The sequence below is a fragment of the Erithacus rubecula genome, assembly GCF_903797595.1.
Source record: "Erithacus rubecula genome assembly, chromosome: 4".
NCBI classification, from domain to species: Eukaryota; Metazoa; Chordata; class Aves; order Passeriformes; family Muscicapidae; genus Erithacus; species Erithacus rubecula.
The window spans coordinates 57,414,471-57,435,460 of NC_136686.1; the positions used below are offsets into that span (position 1 = coordinate 57,414,471).

General features: G+C 41.2%; 2 protein-coding genes across 7 annotated transcripts in view; one reads left to right on the forward strand and one right to left on the reverse strand.

The window, feature by feature from the left end:
• Positions 1-13,987, forward strand: part of CCDC146 (coiled-coil domain containing 146) — a 69,175-nt gene extending 55,188 nt beyond the window's left edge. For 4 of the 5 annotated variants that reach the window (XM_079303129.1, XM_079303128.1, XM_079303130.1 and 1 more), the window contains 4 exons: positions 3,702-3,830; positions 5,315-5,452; positions 6,809-7,057; positions 7,852-8,550. In XM_079303129.1, the coding sequence (XP_079159255.1) occupies positions 3,702-3,830; positions 5,315-5,452; positions 6,809-7,057; positions 7,852-8,019 (684 nt within the window). In that variant the 3' untranslated portion in view covers positions 8,020-8,550. Of the gene's footprint in view, positions 1-3,701; positions 3,831-5,314; positions 5,453-6,808; positions 7,058-7,851; positions 8,551-13,848 lie in introns of those variants that run through there. The other variant, XR_013773914.1, reaches the window with a different exon arrangement.
• The window catches only part of GSAP (gamma-secretase activating protein), a 45,209-nt gene continuing 32,776 nt past the window's right edge, over positions 8,558-20,990 (reverse strand). The window contains exons 24-31 of one of the 2 annotated variants that reach the window (XM_079303141.1): positions 20,330-20,425; positions 15,896-15,966; positions 15,245-15,339; positions 13,998-14,117; positions 12,483-12,544; positions 10,481-10,585; positions 10,239-10,329; positions 8,558-9,692 (exon numbers count right to left, since the gene is read on the reverse strand). In XM_079303141.1, coding sequence (XP_079159267.1) covers positions 9,592-9,692; positions 10,239-10,329; positions 10,481-10,585; positions 12,483-12,544; positions 13,998-14,117; positions 15,245-15,339; positions 15,896-15,966; positions 20,330-20,425 — 741 coding nt within the window. In that variant the 3' untranslated portion in view covers positions 8,558-9,591. The remainder of the gene's footprint in view (positions 9,693-10,238; positions 10,330-10,480; positions 10,586-12,482; positions 12,545-13,997; positions 14,118-15,244; positions 15,340-15,895; positions 15,967-20,329; positions 20,426-20,990) is intronic. The other variant, XM_079303142.1, reaches the window with a different exon arrangement.

Below are 20,990 nucleotides of genomic sequence, written 5' to 3' on the forward strand. Positions count from 1 at the left end.
AACTTTGCTTTTTCTGTTCTGAATTCCTGCAACTTTCTCCTTTGTAATGATAGTTCATGTGTAAATCCTTGTTAAAGGGAGGCTATTGTTGGAGGGCTTTAAATCTTTTTGCAATGTTGACATAAAATTTAAAAGTAGGAAAATACAGAGTGGTGTGATATTATGCATGCAGTAGTCTTAATAACTGTTCCCAAGTCAGGGTTTTTCCAGTGAACAATGGCAAAAATCAAATTTATAAATCTTAAAAATTTAACTAGATACTGTTATTACTGAATATCACATGGCTCAAACTGGCTGTTAACTCATTCCTCTCCTTATGCTCCACCATTCCTGCATTAATATTCTTGCTCCCACTGCCAATAGGAATTAAGTCCAATGAGAAGCAGTTTCAAATTGTTTCGTTTTATCTCCATGATTTAAATAAAAAGCATGAGCCTGAATCTGAATGTGAATGTGAATTGCCAAATTCACACTGCTGGTTCCTGTGCTGATTACAGATTTGCTCCCATGTTGAAATCTGACTCAGCTTCTGTTCAGTTATCAGGGTTACAGACTGGATTAGGCAGGCTGAACCCTCTACCTGTGTACCTTGTGCCTCCTTCAGTCTTCAGCAATACCAGACCTCTTTGGAGCAAGTGCTAGTAACATGGACTAGGTATTGTCATTATCAATGAAAAAAATTAAAATCATAAAGACTTGCAGACTGCAAAAACTGACCCATAATCTCAGCAGCTGTGGTGCCCATTGGGAAGGGGAAAAGCCCAGATCAGGGCTGTGTGCCAATTCAGCAAGAACAAACACTTCACCTGGGTCTTCCACATTCCGCATGAGCTGCTTGATCATCAAAGTGATGTATGTTCCACTCGTATGCTTTCATCAGAAGCTGCCTATTTCCACAAAACATTGGTGAACAGTTAAGCTAAAAAAAAATACTATCATCTGAAGCAAGGCCAGACCTCTTCTAAGCAAATGCAAGTAACATGAACTAGGTAGACTTGTTAACATCAAGGTAAAGATTTTAAAATAGAAATACAGGCACCTCTTTACACAAAAAGTACCTGGTGAGACTGTAAGGTGGTTTTCTCTGGGCATAAAACTATGTAACTTTTAATGGGGATTGCACATCAAGGGATTGTTCCTGCTGACTGAAGTGACCCATAAAATCTAATCTACCTTCATGCATCAATGAGAAATACTTAGCATTAATCATTAATTAGTCCAACACATAGACCTGCTGAGCTGTCATGGTGCTGTAGATGAGATTTTCATGCCTTAGAGCTCAGGCAATGTACAAGGACTCTCAGTTTATTTGAGGTATTTGGCAACAACATTTGTCCAGGTTTTAATACATGAAAATCTCAGACTATATCATCACATCACAGAATAATGGGACTAGTAGAGAGATAAAAGTTTATCTAGGCAATCTGCTCCCACACCAGCATTGGATTACCAATCATTCCTGAGAGGGCTGAGCTGTGCTTTCAAGCCACCACTGAGAAACAGGTTTCTCCAAGCAAGCTATCCCAGTCTTTCCTTAACAGTGGAAAAATTTTCTTGATCTTTGGCCTGGATCTTTCTCGCTGTGGTGTAAGAATATTGGTTTGTATTCTGTCCTCCAGGGACATGACAAACAGACCATTCTTTTCCTTTCTGCAACATTTCATGTTACTGGAAGGACATTAACCATGTTCCTCTCTCATCCTTTTGCTAAGCTACACAACCTTATTTCTTTCAATCAGCTCTTAAGAGATTTTCCTTAGATCATTCTTTTTATATAAAAATCAAAATGTATGATACCTACTATTTTTCATCCATACACCTGTGAAATTATCACAGTAGACATTGATCTGGTTTGGCATGACTCAACACACCCATGGTGGCTGTCATCCCCGTCTTTTTTCTCTTCTTGATGTCGACAAAGAAAACTTAATTATGTGTTCCAGATTTATTCTTCAGAAAGTGGTTATCTATGGTTCCATGTCTTCATCTGAGTCCTACCCCCATTTTTTAAAATAGGTCTTGTATTTGCCCCTTGTTAGTGCTGTACATACCTCACCTACCTTCTGAGATTTCAAAAAGAGCACCTGAGTCCACTTTTGCAGGCCAGTTGCTTTATCTAGACAATTCCTCCTGTCTGATTATAGTCCAACATAGAAATGCCTCTCTTCTACAGTCTCTTCCCTGTATCAAATCCCCTCTAAGAAAGAAAGGAATTTTTTTAATTTTAAGACTTAGAATTTCTTATAACTCAGATAACCTTTTCCAAAGAAAACACTACAAATAAGTAAAAAAATAAAGAAAGATGCCTGTAGCCGTGTTACTTAAGCAGACACAAAATAGCATGGTTACTTCTAAACATACTTTGATACTTTTGGATTGGCTTGCATCTGGTCACTTCCAATTCATATTGCATTTAAAAGCAAGGATAGTATTTACATCTAACTTGAAACTTTTTAATGGCTTTTGGACTGCAACAGTCCTTCTCTAAATTAACTATTCAGTCCTGCAAAATGTTCCTTGGTGAGCTGCCCCTAATCTCATTAAGATACCACTGCCTCCAGCAAGGCATTTCCCCTGAGTTGGTGGTGGAGAAATTTGGCCCCAGATAGAAAAGAACACTGGAAGCATAGCTGCATCCTGCTGTTTGTGCTGGCCCTGCTTTTACATTCTTCCATTCTGTGTATTTTTGGGCTTGAGTTCTAGTTATTTGTTAGCAAAACACAGCTTTCAGTACCTAGCTATGTTCAGAATCATGGTATGCTGAGAAAATTGTTCATTTTGCTCATCTAAGGTTTTTACTTTAGCTGCTTTTAGATCAAGTGTACAGGAGTGAGTTGTGTGGTGCTTTTTTACAAGGAAAATAAGTATTTAAGTGTTTTGGTAATGTTCCACTGGCACCTGAGAACATCTATCAGTTTCCTCTTTTATAATTAAATATTACTTGTTAACTTCCAGTGACAAACCTCATCCTGGCAACATCTAAACATTTGCTTCACATTTTGGTGACTGTTCATAACTTTGAGAGCCTGGGACTGCTTACTTCCTTAATCAGTCATCACCTGCAGTGGATGGTGAGCATTTACACTTGGGTAGTGTTATGTCAGTGCTAACAGCTCACTGACAGCCAGCCAGGTGCACATCAGAGCACACAGCCCCACCACTGCCAGTCTTACAAGTCCAAACATGAAAAAATAGCCCCAGTCACTCCTTTAGTGAGTATTTACACTGGGCCTGGATGTCCCTCTAGCATGTTCTGGGAAGCATTATTCCATGGGAAGGTCTCACATGGGAAAGGTCAAGGAACACCTGCCTCTGTGAGTCCCAAGGGTACCTCATTGCTCAGTGTCACCACTGAGTCACTTCAGGACACATGCCTGGGAATGTTAGTATAGGATGAGACCTTCAGTGCAGACCAGAAGGGAAGCAGGAGCTATTGTATTCCTAAGGATAAAAACTAAAAGGTAGTCTGAGAACCAAGAAACAGGTGGAACTCAGTCTCTGTCAAACAGCAGGGTTTCCTCTGCTCTGCAACTGTCACACTGTAGTTCTCTTTTAAAGGAAACTTTTTAAATGGCTCATAATTTTATGTTACCCACCCTCCTTCCCAGTAAAAGGAAACCTTTTCTGTTAAAGTCTCCAGACCAAGATCAGGGGATAAGTTTGGTGGGAATGAATAACTGTTGAGGCTCTTTGTTTGCTAGTATTCCCAATGCAGGGACAAGATTAAACAGCTTGAGGAAAACCATGGTGATGCCACAGATGAGAGCAGAAAGCAAGAAATGGGAGGGAAGGACCCATCTCCACCTGAGCTGCTAAAAAGGATTGAACAGGTAATGTCACTTCTCATAGCACAAGCTATGCTTGACCTCTTTTAGAAAAGGAAAATAGTGCCTTTTATTTTTGAAATAAACTCTTTGTAGGAGGAATCAAAATAATTATGATTGGCTATTTTGAACTCCAGCCTAGCATCTACTTTCCAAGTCAACTGGACATGGGACATTTTGACTTCTTCCAGGAGAGGCTGGGGAGGGGGAGCTCTGTGAGGTGCCCTTGGCTCTGCAGCATCCTCTGCTGACTCCATTCCCATCACTGTCACTTCAGTGCAGAAGGCACCTCACTAGGGGAAGGCACAGAAAAGGCAGCAGAGGGAGATAAATGCAGAATAATAAACTGCTAACAAACAGGCTTGCCAGTCTGCTAACTGGCCATGAGCTGTTTCACCACTATCCATGGGCTGTGAGCAGGAGGCAGACCTGCTATCTTCTTCACAAAATCTGCCTGTTGACACAGAAGCAAACACTGACCCTTGTCAGGGCTGGGCTCTGCTGCTTTGCTTTCCTGCTTAACAAGGAAAAGCCACTGAAGTGGGCTTGGTGGAAGCAGCAGCCAGCCCAGCCCAGCCCAGCAGCTGACACCTGACTGCAGCACTGCTGGTCACTGCCCCAAGAGACTTCAGAGGGAAGCACTAGGTCCAATGAAAAGCCAGTTTCAGAGCCCTCTGTATGGGGGGAAAGAAGGTAAAGGAACAGCAATTTCTTATACAGTTTTCTCTGTTCTACTTACAGAAGCACAAAACTCTTCCCTGCTGTGTTCAGTGTTTGGAGGGGATTTGCAAAGGGCTCTGAAGATGTGAGGGCAGGAGCAACAAGCTCTGAGCACCTCTCAGACTCCTTCTTTTGAAATCCAGTTTGTAAAGACAGACCCTGAACACAGCTGCTTGAATTACCTGAGCATTTCACTTTACTATCCTATAGTCCTTGACAGGAGGGAGCTCTGCATGGCTGAGCAGGCCACAACAAAACCTGCTACCACCAGCCTACACATTAAGAAGAAGGTTTTCTTGGAGTCATGATAAGTTTAAATGTCTCTATCTTCTTGGGATTTAAAGTCTTTGTAGTTATTATTTGTTTATGGAGCCCATACTTTTTTTAGCATGAGGAGGAGAAAAGTATTCAAAGCAAGAGCTGAAACCTTTCATTATGGTGTGACTCAAAGAACCAGAATATTTAAAAAAATTATGACTAGAAAAAAGCCCCATTGCTTTCAGGAAAACACAGCAAGGCAGTAACAGTGATATAACCCCTGACCCCAAAAGGGCCTGGGTATGGAGGAACTGTGCAGTTGACACTAACCAACTGAACCAATTTGGGCCTGATCCTTGGCAAAGTGTGTAAATTTTGAGAAATCTGATTGTGAAGGTGTTTACTTGTAACTATTCACTGGTATTATTTCAGGAGCCCAAGGCAATCACAGAACACTTTGTGCTGCACCTTCCCCTGCCCTTTCCTTACACTATGCTCTCCTTCTGCTGCAGATGGAGGCAGAGCTGGTGCTGAAGGAGCAGAGACTGCTGAAGATAGATTTTCTGTGCGAGAACATTTCGGATCTGACGGACAGAATCCGTACTGTGGTGGAGAAGGGCAAGCAGGACACGCTGCAGTTCGCCAGGAGGGTAAGAAGGGCATTGCACACTCTGCTCCCAGCCCGGACAAAATGAAACAGTATCTGGGCAAGAGGTGATTCACTTGCAAATTACAAAAGTGCTGGGAATGTTGAGAGGGAATCATAAATTAGCCTTCAGAAATTACAGACGTGAATAGCAACAGTAATACAGATGAACTAAAATTATTAGGCAAATGTCCTCCCTTTTAAAAGGAAAGTTGCACTTTAAATGGTACCTTTCACTAAAATATAGAATTGGTTCTTTCTGAAGTAGATGCTTAGAAGCTTTGTAGGATCCTCCTTCTGCTTATGTACTTAACTCCACAACAAACAGGTCAAAGGCTAAAAAGAAATAAGGGAAAAAGAAATAAAGGAAGGCCAGGTAAATTCTACTGCAACATGCAAAAAGTTGAATTTGGTATCTGGCTCAAAGTTCTTTTGTTGTTTAGGTAGGGAAAATCACACAGGAAACATAATTTCCAATGCATTTTTAAAAATATAACTATAGCTATTTGCTTTTAACTGCAAGTAATGTTTGGGAAAGACCAAAAATGTTCTCAGCCCCCATATTCCAAGTGAAAAAGCTGCAGACTGAGCAAAACTGAGGGAAAGAGAAGAAAAACCCCTAAGTAATTAATGTAAAACAAGGCCAGAGTAGAAATTTTTTCTTAGATGTTAGGTTTGCCACACATGAAAGCTTAACAGTGTTTTATAACTGATTTTAAACACATACAAAATACCATGGTTGTTAACTGTATTTGTGAAATTATGGCCATGGGCTAATAAACTACTGTAAGAATGGCAGTGTGCCAAAAGTTGCATTCACAAGTGCTCTGGCTCTCCTAGTTCCAGCTAGTCACTTAAAGCAAATTAAAATTTTTTTGGTTTTTAAAAATCATCTGCAGTGACACTCAAGGATTTCTGTCACATTCCTTTTCTGTTTGTCCCCCTTACAAGGATAATGTCACAACCCACAGCCCCTGCATCAACATTATCACTCAATTATCTCATAGGAATTGGGCTTATTCCAGCTTTATTAAGAAGTTAATTGTGCATAAACTCAAAAAGAATTGGGATCCCAGGCCTTTTAGGGCTGGGGGAGTTTTGCTGTCCAGCTGAAAAGCACAAGAAGCAAAGATTAATGTGCTTTTCCTTTCTTATATTGGAGTAAATGTGACTTCTTGAGCAGCCAATTTTTTTTTTTTCTAAGTGATCACAAAAATTAAATAATTTCCAAGAATCAAACTGCTATTTAAAACCTTGTCAAGTTAAACTTATTTTCACATGCCTTATGCAACCCAAGTGTCATGCCCAGTGAGTGCCTAACGGGAAGCCTCAACTACAATGCAGCTGTTTTGCATTCCAGACCAATGAACTGCAGAAGAAGATAAATGACAAAACCCAGGAGATAAGGGCTCTTTTTGCAGAGATATCCATGAAGCAAGCACTTGTCATTAAACTCCAGCAGGAAATCAGAGACAAAGAACAATTTGTGATGACTGCTTCATTGATGATAAGTCAAGGCCTTCCCTTTCCTAAAGAAGCAGAAAAGGAACAGTGGAAGATTCTAGGCAATGAGATGATGCAAAAAGCAGCAGCTGAAGCCAGAGCTAAAGTAAGTTTTTGTCATACATGCAAGAGCTTCAGGAGCCACTGCAGATGATGGTACAGACAGAGACAACTACCACAGTGGGGTTGTGGAGTTTTAATTCTGGGCTGGCAACACACTTGGAGCTGGTCATTGAATCTTAAGGACATCATATACTAAAAACCCACCTTTGATTATTAAAGTAGCTTGTGTCACCATGTTGTGGCTGAAGGACAGGGCATCAGTGGAATACTGCTTTTCATTGGACTTCAAGGTAAAGGTGCAAAAGGTGTAGTATGGGATTCAGGAAAAGTAAGCTTAGATTATCCCATATACCCTACCCTGCTGGACACTGCCTCTGTCCTTGAGATGGTAGTGATCCCAGAGCAGAGAGCTCCTGCATGATAATAATAGTTTAGAATAAGAAACTTCTGTCATGAAACTTCTCCTCATGCTGTGACTCAAGTTTCCTTTCAGTGCTATGGATAAAGCCCCACTCTAGTAACTGTATTCAGGAACAGAATTGTTCCACAGATGTTCTGTGCACAATTACTGCATCTTTTAAAAGTTCATCTAATCTGCTTTCCTGACAGATAACAAAAGCATGATGAGTTCAAACTCTCCACTATTTAAAAGGACAAACTCACATCTACATGGTCAAACCTCACACTTTCCTTTTAATACCCCTTCAGCTTTCCTGGCTTGCCAGGGATTAGATTAAGGGTGTTTCCTTTGTCAGGGATTCTGTACCCTGGCTTGGGAAAGCACTGGAGTTTTAAAGCACACAAGCCCTGTGTGACCAAGCTGTGTTTCTCTGGCAGCACCCTGCAGAGGAGGAACAAGATGCAGTGCCTGGCCATGCCCCCACCACCCCCAAGGAGGAGAGGCTCCCACCACTGCAGCCCCACATGGCTCCCTTCAGGCCAAGTGAGCCCAGCTCGAGCCTGAGGCATCTCAAAAAGCCTCCTGCAAAGCCATCTGAAATCTGAACAGACAGCACCAGGAGAGACCATTGCCAGCTGCTGGATCACAAGAGTCAACAGCATTTACACTGCACTGAAGGAAGATCTGTTGGTGTTCAGCCAGATTCCATACTGAAAACTAAGTATTTGCTCATACTAAAAGCACAACTAACCAGCCAGTGATCCAGAATCCTTTCTCCTGGTATCCCAAATACAGTGCAGTACTTCCAAGTGTCAAGAAAAGTGAGTGATCCCCATGCTACACTTATTCTTTTTTCCAGGTGAAGTTTTATTGCATCTGAAGGTATGTTATAATACATTCATTAAAAAGAAAAGGCTAGAAAATCTTCTCTGTTATTAATATAATACAAAGTACTGTTATTAGTATAATACAAATCACTTATACACATACACCAATTTGCCTTTTTAGTCTGGGACTGGAGTTTACATTTGCCATAGAAATTCTGATTGTATTAAGAAAACTATTCCTTCTCACTATGCAGTCACTGAGAATGCTAAAGCTTTACTGATGGCAATGACAAGACAGTGACCAGAACTTGCCAAAACTGGTAAGGAACAGGGAGCATCAATCAAAACTACTCAGAGAGAATATCAGAGGTTGTTTTGAAAACCTCCCAAATATACTAGATTTTAATTAGTTTCTCTAGTTTAATAGTCTGGAATTTTGTAGAGTTTTTTAAAATGCAATAAAGGCTGCAGAAATCCTGCATGGCACAACTAGGCAATTTTCTCTGTGTAGCATATTGCTATTACCATTTTAAATTAATGTCACAGTTCAAAAACAAAGAGCAAACAAAATTGGTTCATTTACATACAAACAGAAGTTGAAAACAAAGGAAAAACAGCCTGCCTGATTTCTTTCTGAAGCTGGTTTGAACTGTAACACTAGAAGTTGTAAGAAAGAATTATGTAAAACTCTGTCCAAGCCACTATTAAGATCAATTTCTAAAAGCTTTTTTCTTATCCTATATTACTTACAATATATTATACATATCTTTAAAAAACAACAAAAAGCCCCACAAACAAACAAACCCCAACACAATCTGTCATATTCACTTTAAGGAGATTATATTTTGTGCTAATTAACAAAACTGAAAATAATAGAATAAGGGTCCAGAAGCAGAAGTACCATAACTGATACTATTACAAGGAATGAACACCTCTTTTCTCATGCCTGACATAAAAAGTCATTTGTTATTCTTAGCTGCTTTACATAATCACACCAAGAAATCATTTTGTTAATCCAAGTAAAGTTACTTGTTCTTGTTGCTGTACAACTGGACTGCCTTTTCCAACATTATTTTGACACCTGCTGTTATTCCATTTCCTTGACTGCTTCAAAATGAACCCACAGATATATATCAAACTTGTGGTTATGTCAAATGCATTTCTCTAGGATTTATCTTGAAGTCAGTAATTTCAACCTCAGTTTGTTGGACTAAACACTGTTTTGAGTAGCTCATGTCAGCACTGGCAACTACCCAAAATGACAGGTTATTTGGGAAACAACATTGCATTTAAATATATGCTTTTACAGAGGCACCACAGTTTGACAGCCTTCTTCAACAGCATGCTACTTCAGGAATATCTGAGGCCCAGAAGTGTCATAGTGTGCTTGAGTGCTGTTTCCTCTACAAATCTTGCATTTACATGGTCTTGTTTTTCACATGGATGCACACCTAGAAAAACATGGTGAGGAGGTATTTACAAAATTGTACATGCTCCTGTACACTTACAGTCTTGCAGTCTATTAAACATCTTCAACTACATTACCAAAAGGTAAGGGGTAATAGAAATGTGTTTTCATGCATCCAAAATAACTAAAGCTTTCAGTGGTGCCCTTTGGATGCTCATCCATGGCAAAAACTGTCCTATTAGTGGGATCTAAGTAAATTATAACCCACACAGAGGGAAGCCTCTCTGGAGGCTGGACTTCCAAACTGGAAATCCAAACCCAGCTTGAAGCAAAGTGGCTGTGTTAGTGCAGGGCACATGCTCATATAGTGCTGCATGCATTTAACTTTTTTTCCTCCCCAAATAGGAGGATGCCCGTACATGGAGACTCTTGGCCCCTGACACTTTCCATCAGCAGAAAGACCAAACCTATGTGTTCAGACATCACTGAAGTTTTAATAACTCAGTAATGTCAGTATAGACAGGATACATCTGAGTGAGTATCAAAGGGTAATGATCACTGGGCTTCCAAAGGACAGAATTAACATTACCTTGATTCTCTATCTCTGTCAGCATATTAGTCAGGTAGTTCAGTGGCAAAAACTCCACGGGGGAGAGTCTCTCAGGGATAGGCCTGCTGTACTGTAAAGGAGAACACTTTGTGTTAGCTCACAAAGTCACACAGTCACACTAAGGTTTCAACGTTTCTTTACTGTATTATAGTCCACAGAAAGCTCAGGAACCCCAACACTATCAAAGCAGAAGATTTTAAAAGAAACCTCTGTGCTCTTACCTGCCTGTTTCCCAGCTTCTCCAGCAAAAGTTTCACATATTTCCGTGCTATTAAATTTGCATTTATCGGATGATTCCAGTACTGCCGGACCTTTTGACCAAGAGCCTAGTAAGCAAAAAACAAACCTCAAAACCTGAGAACATAAACATGGGACAGTGGAAACTTAGAAAGAGGAAAATAGAAAAAAAGCTGACATGAAATCCAGACTGTAATGCAGATGTGCTTTGCTTTGAGATCCTGATGAAAGAGGTTAAGAGGTCATCATGTTTAGCCACAGAGCTTTCCTTTCATACCCAGTAACTAAGATATCACAATGGGCCCTCAAAATATGGGAAATCAAGACCTCATCACTCAGTTCTCACCTCAGTTTGTCTGTCCCAGTGCCACTGTCCCACCTGACACGTGTGCTTAAGTACTAATTGAGCCTTTATCCACTACTGTGACTGATTTGAATCTATTCTTCCCCCAAAGAATAATGTAGATGCCCATTCCTCAAAACTCATGCAGGACAGGGCTTCTCAGGCTCAGTCTTAAGGAGCCCTAGACAAGCAGAATGCTGGCAAGGAAAGATACTGGGAATGTAATTTTGGATCCCATTATTCAGGTCATAGTACTGGAAATTGGTAACATTGACTCACATTCCCAGAGCCAAAAGAGATTCAGAACCAGGTTTCCCAAAGCTTCCAATTCCAACCAATAAGCAAAAGAATAGGAACACTGAAATTAACTCCACCTTCTGCTATTTTTCCTGTATAGATATTCCCTTGCTCCTCCCCTTCAGTTATAGTGCAATGCAAACAGCTGTTCATTTTAGTAAATGTATGGTGCTTAAGTCCTTGCTTCTGATTAAACTGAAGTCATCCACTACATGTAACCTGCTCAAAATAATCCGAGTCACCCCAAAGTGTCATTTCTGGCAAATAGACTATTCCTGGCATTTTTTTCCAAAGCTGTAAATAGCTACAATAAAGCACTGAGTCTACTGTGCATAGCTAGCTGTGGTTGTTCCCTAAATCTCTCCCAGCTCAGCCTTTCACGTCAGAGCATGGCTGGAATGGAGTTCCCCACGCAGCAGGCCTAGGGCTGGCAACTCAGGGGCCCCATGCTGACCCCAGCTCACCAGTCCTAGCCCAAAACAAGACACAGAGGACAAAGAACATCCTGTGGAGTTCTCCTCCTCTACCCTTTTTCAAAACTGCTGCCAAATAAAGAAGCCTTTGTTGGAGGAAAACCCAAGCAGCACTTCTGGCCATTTGCACTGTAAGTGACAGCACATAAGGAGCAAACAATGGGTGACTCATGTGGAGAAAAGCCTGCTCTGCAGTGAGGCATTCCCCGAGGGGGATCCCTGGTCTTCCTCTGCTTCTTGACATCTTGTGCTTCCCCTGCAGTCCTGTGCTGTGCACTAAGAGCAAAAGGGAAGAAGGAGAAATTAATCTCCCATTCTGCTGGAACATTTTATGGAGGACCAGTAACCAGCTCTTGTGGCTACACAAGTCACCTTGTCAATGGGTGAGACTGTGAGGTTTAACTGAGGGGACATCAGTTCACCCCTGCCACCAAGCTGTGGTACAATACAACTTTACAGCTTTTACTGTACCAGCTTTTGAACATATTTTTTTAGTTTGTAGAACCAAACACAGAGGTCACAAGTAAGAAAGACTCCGTGGATGCTAAAAACCACACACAAAACCCCCATAAACCCCCTTTAAACCCTCATTGCCTTATGCAAATGTGTACTCAGCAGAACTGTGTCAGTCTTTTCAACTTCTGTGGGATACTGGAGACTCTGTAAAACACTGGACAAATCTATAATTTAAATTATCATGGTATCCTACAGAACAGGAGCACCAGATGGAGAAACTGTGGATGCTCTGGTTATACTTGAATCTGGCTCTATCTGAATCACAGCCAAGTCTTCCATTGGTTTGACCCTATGCACAAGGAGGAATTTCCTATCAATTCAAAAACCCAAGAAATTACATCTAAAGTCATTAGTTACCTCTGGAAGCCTCATGACAATACTAAACTTCAGCTTTTCATTCTGTTCAGTGTCATCCAGATCTATAAGCAACAGGGAAGAAAGTAAATCAAACAAACAGTAATCACATAACAAACTTTCAACTTTCAATGAAGACATTCTGAATAAACCACCTCCTCAGTGAAATGAAAATTTCAATTTAAAGACTATTATTTGCATTATGCTATATAAATAAGGGCTGCTATTTACTTTTATATCATGTGTACAAATATATTTCTGTATATTTGTCCATAAATTCACCATTTTATGTAACAATTTATACAATAACTCAAATGCACTTTGACTAAGTACAACTCTCCTTTATATTATTTCATTTATAAAGATCAGGCACAGATTGATACACCATATTTTGTTGTCCCTTTTCTTGAACACTGGAGAAATAGCACATCACTGGGCACAGCTGGCTCACGTTCAGCCACCACTGACCAGCACCCCCTGGCAGCTTTGCAGCCACTCTGTCCCAGCCTGTGATGCTGTCTGGGGTTGTTGTGGCCAAAGGGCAGGGCCTGGCACTTGGCCTTGTTGAACCTCACACAATTACCTCAGCCCATCAATCCAATCTGTTCACATCTGTCTGCAGAGCCTTCCTACCCTCCTGCCCAACTTGGTGTCATCTGCAAAATGGCTGAAGAAGCACTTGATCCTCTTGTCCAGGTCATTGATTACATATTAAACAGGACTGGCCCCAATACTGAGTTCTGGGGAGCCCCACTGGGGAGCAGCCACCAGCTGGATGTAGCTCCATTCCCCTCCACTCTCTGGGCCCAGCTTCCAGCCAGTTTTATCCCCAGTGAACAGTGCTCCCACCCAGGCCATGACCAGCTGCTGTCTCCAGGAAAATGCTGTGGGAAATGGTGTCAAAGCTTTACCAAAGCCCAGGCAGAAAACACCCAGAGCCTTTCTCACCCACTGTGTGGGTCACCTGGTCATGGAGGGAGCTCAGGTTGGTCAAGCAGGATCCTTTCACAAACCCACACTGGCTGGGTCTGATCCCTGGTTGTCCTGCACATACCATGTGATGGCAACTCAAAATCATCTGCTCCATAAGCCTCCAGCCACGAGGTCAGCATGACAGGCCTGTCCCTCTCATTCCAAACATAAAGCAAAAGCTGAGGACTGCATAGCAGACTGACCTCCTCACACACAGGTGTGCACTTTCAGAGTCACAGAAATTCCCCATCAAATCCTATGATGATCTTTAATATTTGCTTTTCTAAGAAGTCTCAAGTGGAAAATCTACAAACTCAAATTCTCTCCATACAGATATTTCTTTGTGTGCTGTGGTAAGGCCAATAACACAGCCTGAGCCCTAACTTTCTCCTTTCAGGTAAGCAGCACCATCAGCTACAGCCCTCATTGAAACAACACTCTAAGAAGAACTGAGTCCTGGGCAATCAAACCTGTGTCCAAGTGGCTTGAAGGACAACACTCCCAGTTAGCTGGCTGATAACAAATATAACACCATGTTCACTGTACCTTTCAACAATTTCCTGACACACGTTTCTGTCAATTGCAAGACCCCATTGTCGATATAGTGCAGGAGGGTGTGCAGAGGGAGACAGCGAACACCCAGACCCAGGTGCAGAGTGTGAAAACCTATGAAAGAGACAAACTTGTTGGGTACTCTATGCAGGTTTTTTATAATTCTCTATTAGAGACTGGAATTACTCTACCTAAAGCCATCACTTCCCTTGACTTCTGATTGTTTATAGTTGGTGAGGAAATCAATTTGTCAAGTCAGGTAGTCTTATTTAAACATCCTTTAAGTCCCCTCAAGTACAATCTTGTCAGAAATAAGAAAGCTAAGGGGATTGAAAACAGTCATTAAAGTCATGCATGGACATTAAACATCATAAGCTGTTACCTTATATCTGATATATTTGTCTTTTATCACCCTCTCTCTTCCTAATTAATCAAAACCTGAGGCCTCACTACCCTCAGGATGTCATTGCCACCCAGACACTCACACAGGCAGCATTAACACTTCAGCTTCTCCTTTAACATCAGCCAGATGATGTTATCATGTAACACTGCTGTGTGGCACCATTTGTGCCCACACAGAGGGACAAACTCATACCAAAAGCAGTTTCAATGACCAAAGACAGATCAGGAAATAAAACCCAGAAAGATTCAAACAGAATTGGAAAGTATTAAGATGCCAAGATGTCTTTCCCTAATGAAAATAAGCAATTGCTTTGAAAATGCAGTAAACAATTATGAGGAGCTCTAGGAAATTATAGTCAACTATCAAGACCAGCTTTCCCATCAAGGCTGGAAGTAATCCCTTCAGGAAAAAAACTGAAAATTATTAGCAGGGCAAAAGCAAGAGAAAAAACACACTATCTGTTACAGGATAGGATTTTCTTCTGTAGCTCTTCACACTGAAGTCCAGTTGTCTAAATATATATATATATATATATATATATATATATATATATATATATATATATATGTGAACAGAGTCTAAACCTTAGTTCTAGGACAAGACTGCACCCACGCATTCCACTGGAAACCTCTGCTTAGTTTTCTCTGTTTCTCTATTTGGTTTTGCCTCATTTCATTTGTACAAGTTTATCAAGGGCCTTCCTCTCTATAAATGCCCTGAACAGATGTCAATACTGCCAAAGCTAAATTGACACATGCTGCAAACAGTGCTGTGGTGGGAGGAATTACTAGCAGTGCTCTCCTCACTGATGATTAAACCAGCAAAAGACAGAACTTACCAGGAGGTAAAGGCATGCACATGCCATTTGCAGCTTCCAGAATCCGACTCATGATGTGGAACACCGCAAACTCTCCCGCACTTCCTCTCTCATCACTGCAGTTAACAAAGTAGCAACACATTAAGAACTGGAGGCACCACACTCTATTGCAGAGAGGGTCAATTTGCCATACTGGGAGTGCACTGAATCCTCTGGGATGAAGGGCCATGGAATGCTGCCATGTTTACTGAGGTGTCTCAGCCAGCACCAGCTGCTCAGTGCTGCAGACAAAGTCTCTGTAGTGTCCCTGTCTCCTCCCCCCACTGATGCACATTTACAGGGCTCTTGGCAGTAGCTGGAATCAGCTGCAACAGGTAAAAGGGTGCTGGTGTAAGTGACCTGGCTTTTATAGGTGTTAACAGCCACCACCCAGCTGAGGAACACTCCAAACTCAGCAAGTTTGAACTCCAGCCATAACACTGCTGGTGTGGTTAATATTTACCCTGGCCCAGAGAGGGCCAGCAGAATCCTTAGGAAGAGTAAATGACTAACATTGACACTGACAGCAGCATAAGCACTGACTGCTCAAAGGAGCACTACTGATGAGGACCAAAATCATTACACCCATAATTTAAAAGGCAGGCTGAAAACTTTAACAAATCACTTGCTCACAAGCAGAAGATGCAGGAATGAAGCTGGTATCTCCTCCAAACTTCTTTCATTATTCGATGCACCAGATTCAGCTAAAACAAAAAAGAGAAGACTGGATGTTTCCAGAAGCCTGTGTACAGCAGGCCCTTGGCCTTCATTCATTCACACAGTTTATGTTAAAAACTTCTCATGGGACTCCTACTAAGTCTTCAATTTTTTTTTTCTCTAGGGCCTTAGAATTTAAAGTTATTAAAATTTGAATTGTAATGGAATTACCCTATTCCAGCAGTTTAAAGTGCTTCCAGCTTATCAAAGCATCATGCAAGACATACAGCAACTTAGCAAACTGTGCTTCTTGAAGACAACTGATTTCAAGCTCTTGCAGCAAATTCTTAAAGAACTGTTTGCCATGAAAGCAAAAATAGCATGTCTGAGTGGCTGAGCATTTGGCAAGGAACAGTCCCAAGGGCTCAGCAAAAGTGGATAACATTGAAGACAGTGGAATGTTCAGTTTGCCAAGAAAAGTCTGCAGGAGGAATCCCAGATCTAGTCCTGGCAAGTAGGAAAAATGAGACAAGCAAATGCCTCCCCTTATCTACTGAGTTTCCTTCTTGTCCCTGGCGAAGTGAAACAATCCCTTGGCCCATGTTGTTGTTCTTTGTGCTCCCAAACTGACATCCACCACACACAGAATATACCAAAGCCACAAGCCCTGTTCTCACTTGGGCTTTCTCAGCTTCTGCAGCTGAAAGAGAAACCATGCACGGAAGAGTTGAAACAACTTCCTCATGGCTGTCATGTGTAACCACTTCCACATCTCAGCAGCACGACTGAGACACTTCCTCTGCACCTTTTATCTCTGGCCCTCAAAGCACAGCAATCAATCCAGCCCAGAAAACTCAGGAAACTAGTCTGACCCCTGTTCTGCAAAGAGGTATCACAAGAAGTTAGGAACTCTTTTCCTCCCTCCAGATGTCAGAATCCAGGAATGCTTTTTCCCCACTCTCTTTTCCTCTCATAGGCTTTGCCCTCTCCATTGTCTGACTCATCACAGGCTCTGAGCAAGACAGAAACAGGACACAGGGGAGAGATCTATATGCAAAGGCCAGAACTGGAATATTCATCTTCAGTATTGTTCCTGAGGGTTCCTCTGTACCTTGGCCAGAAAGCTCTACAAGGTAGCAGCTTTCCCATCCACCCATGACTTGAGCACGGCTTGACAGCCACCAGCAAAATAACTACCTGCTACTTGCCATCTCCACACTTTCTAGATACAGTGGAAAGATCCAATTTAATCTTTCTAGAGTATAGCAAGTTTTCTAGCAAATGAAGGATTTCCAGTTTCCACAGAAGAGTAACAAGAATCACTCTGCTGCTGGAATGAGTTTCACCTCTGGCCAGCACAGAGGGTGCAGCTAAGGCCTCTGCATCAGGAACTGCAGTTGGATCTGAAGGATCAGTGTTGAAGTGAAAGTTCTTACAAGCTCCAATATCACCAATTATTATTTGTGTAACACAAATGGTTTTCAAGAGTGTGCTACTCCAGAATAAGTATTTTTTTTCTTAATAACACAGCAAACTGTACAGCTTTCACAGGGAACAGAAAGCTTCTTAAGTCATAATCACCCAAGCTATCACAACATACTTGCATCTTAAATACATGAATGTTTGTGATGTGACACCTTCACTTACAGCACAACTTGCTTTGGAGATCAACATCTACCCTTTGCATTGTAGAAAATACATAGAGAAAGATAACCCACATCTCAATCTTTTTTTCCAGAATGTAACACACAAGATAATGTGCAGGAGGGAAAGGCATTGTTATCTGTCTGATGGAAGGAGCACAGGCAGCTTCCTGTCCAAGGTTAACAGTGAGTGTCTGGGGCAGCCAAGTTAAGAGCAACCAGGGGAGGCCATTTTTCACTGAGTAACAGACACACAATAAGAAGTTTTTTGGGGCACATACGTGAAGCCATTTCCCTTGGAGTGCTCTAAACTAAAGAGAGAACACATGACCAACAGCAAGATAGCAAATGCAGGAGGGCCTTGGCTGACAGTGCTGTCACCTTGTCTTGAAACATCTACAGTTCTAGGCAATGGCGCCAAGGAAACTGAAGTTCCCTTAAAGTAATTGGGAACCACAAGTGCTCAGCTCCCTAGGCTGTTTCTACAGGAAAGACTTCAAAGCAGTCAAAGAAAAGGACCAGGAGCAAAGGAGAAAGAAAAGGGAGTGAGACAAGGTCTTGCTGTCTTTCAGATTCCCTCCTGTGCAGTAGTATGACACAGTCCTCCTCCTGAGGAAACTCAAATTCAAATGGTGTGTCTTTGTTCCTCTGCAGCTGAGCATACATCAGATGACAGCTGGTCACAGATGTCAGGGGAAAATGTGCAGTTACTGGAGCGACTTGCAGAGAAATTTCAGCAGTTTGTTCAGGTCTGCCTGTTTCCTATGCCACAGGCTGCCTGCTCACCCTGCCTCCCCTTCCACTTGCTGTCAGGGCAGCAAATGTCACACTGCTTCTGTAGTTATTTCTCCCCTTTCCTGTCTTACTAAAAAGAGTGAGAGAAACAGATATGGAGCAAAGCTGAGATAAAGTGATTGCAGAGGAGAGAGAGCCTATGGAAATACAACAGCCACTGCAGGAAAGGTGGCACATGGACTGGGAACCAGGCATGCTCCAGCTCTGCAGAGCTCCTCAGCAAATAAGGAATAATGCACTGTGTTATTTACACTTCCCCACGTTACTTCTCTGTATACAAGAACACACAACTCTCTGATAGCAACCAGCCTTTGCCTGTTGTTTCACAAGGAACTCTCAGTGCTCCCAAGCTTCTCTGACTTCTGCTGCAATTGATTTACATAGTGACTACACACCATGGAGCCTAATCTCAGCCACTCCTGGGCTCCTGAATGTAATGCAAAATATTTTATGAAAGCAAACAGACAAATTTTAAGTCTCTTCCTTTTTCATTAGTTTCAATAGCTCTGCTACTCACTGCTGATGGTACAGAGAACTACAGGAAGACTCAAATCAGTTCATTCCCCTGAAAAAATCTGAAACATTTAGGATATTGAAAGTTTTGAGACATAAGAGCTTCTAATTAGGATGAGGGGAAACGCAAGTTTAAAAATGAAATAATTTCTAAAGATTTCCAAAAAGTATCTAAGATGCACCAGCAGAAAGCAGAAGCAATTTTTAGAGTTATATTAACTTTGTTTATAGGAGCTTTTCTAAGAATAAGCCTGTCAGTTGAGTTGAGAGAATGTCCTGAGAGTTTGCTTGTGTTTTGGGGGGGGGGTGCTGAGATATGTCCTGCAAGATTTAGTCTAGAATAATTTAGCCTTGCAGATCAAGGTTGAATAGATGTTTTCACACTTTTTATCTTAGTTTTTACTAAAAGGGAACCAACTGCTATTAGAAATTAAATAAAAGGAGAATAAATGTTCCACTTGGCTTTTGTCAGCACCATTTTCACGTACAAAGCTTTGGTTCATGTTATACTGTTCCTATTTTAATCAGCCACTAGTTTTAGGTTTTTTCCTATATAGATACATAAAAGTCTGCCAATTACCAGGGAAATAACTTGTGAAGTTGCCAAAGTGAGGCCTGAAAAGTCAGGAACAGCAGGGGGGCTGCAGTGGTTCAGAGAACACTGTGACATTGACAGAGCAACTGACTCACACAGCGGCAGCCTCAAGGAAGTTTCCCAAGGTTTTCATCCCTAGAAAACAGCACTGGGGGGAGTTTCTACTGAACACTGGGGCAGGGATGGCACAAAGAATATTTACAGTTGCCATGCAAGCTTTTGAGGACTCTGCATCCTGCACTTAAAGGACATGATCCTGAGACAGACAAAACCAAGTACATAACTTCTGTACATAACAGTTACGGTTTTTGTAGCTTTTTTCTTTTTAAAGGTTTCTTAAGAGGATGCAAGAAAAATAATAATTTGGAAAGCAAATTTTCACAGTAGTTTACAAAGATTCTTTCATGCAAAACTGTCTCCTGTCACATGCACAGCCCACTGAAGGGACTGTGTAGGAGTGGTGGTGACCATTTTTTGTTCATTTTTTTATTTCCCCTGGAGGCACTTTCATTATTCAAGGCCTACAGCAACATGCTCTACAGGAAGCCAAATGGATCTAACAGGCTTCAATGTCCAGGATAAGTTCCCATTTTATTTCTGGGAGTAGCACATATTTGCACAAGATGTAAATGGAACCGTTTCTTCTGCATTCTGAGTGACTGGTACAACTCTTTTAATAATATTTAAATAATATTAATTTTCTTTATCAATTTATATAATATTAGGCTGAAAGATAGGTTTAAATATCTTAAAAACAATTTCTTCCCACCAAATATATGCTATATACAACTGTTACACACCCAAGGACCTACAATCCAGCAAATACACACTTGCTCACAATAGTGACTATGAAATCAAACTAACCAGGTTTGCAACATAATCCAAAACTATTTGGTCAATCTTCTTTTTTCCAACATATTGTAGATGTCTCATAAGGTGATCCTTCAGCTGAGCAACCATCTGGGAAAAAAAAGTCAACAGTTTGTTGTCATTGGGCATCTTCAAAGGGGCACAAAAGCTGCAGCAGCTGCAGGGCCTGATCAATAGTGTTGGCTCAGCAAAATGTTTCCCCATTACAAAATTCCAGTTCAGACTGAGATCCCAAGCTACTCTACAGTCTTGCTAAATTCAGCAGCAGATGTGAATATTCAAAATGGTTACTTGGTGCAAATTCAGCAAAATTGATGCTAAATTGAACTTTCCATGATACTGAAAAGAAAAACCTTACAGTTCTCACACCTCTCTGTGTAAAGCCAAGGGTGAAAGAAGGATTTAAATATGAACATTGAATTCTAAGAATATAAGTACTTATTACAAACAAATAAACCTGAGATATTTTAAGAGAGAAAATTAGCATGAGTACAATTTGTGGTAGTTCCCAAGAATCTGAGAACCAGAGTGATTAATGGCAATCTCAGGTTAAACATTAATTGTGAATTAACATTGGGTGTTTGTTAACATACAGTCCATGCCACTCCCTATTCTCCTTTCTGAAATATTTGCTGACCTCATGTAGCTTCAGATT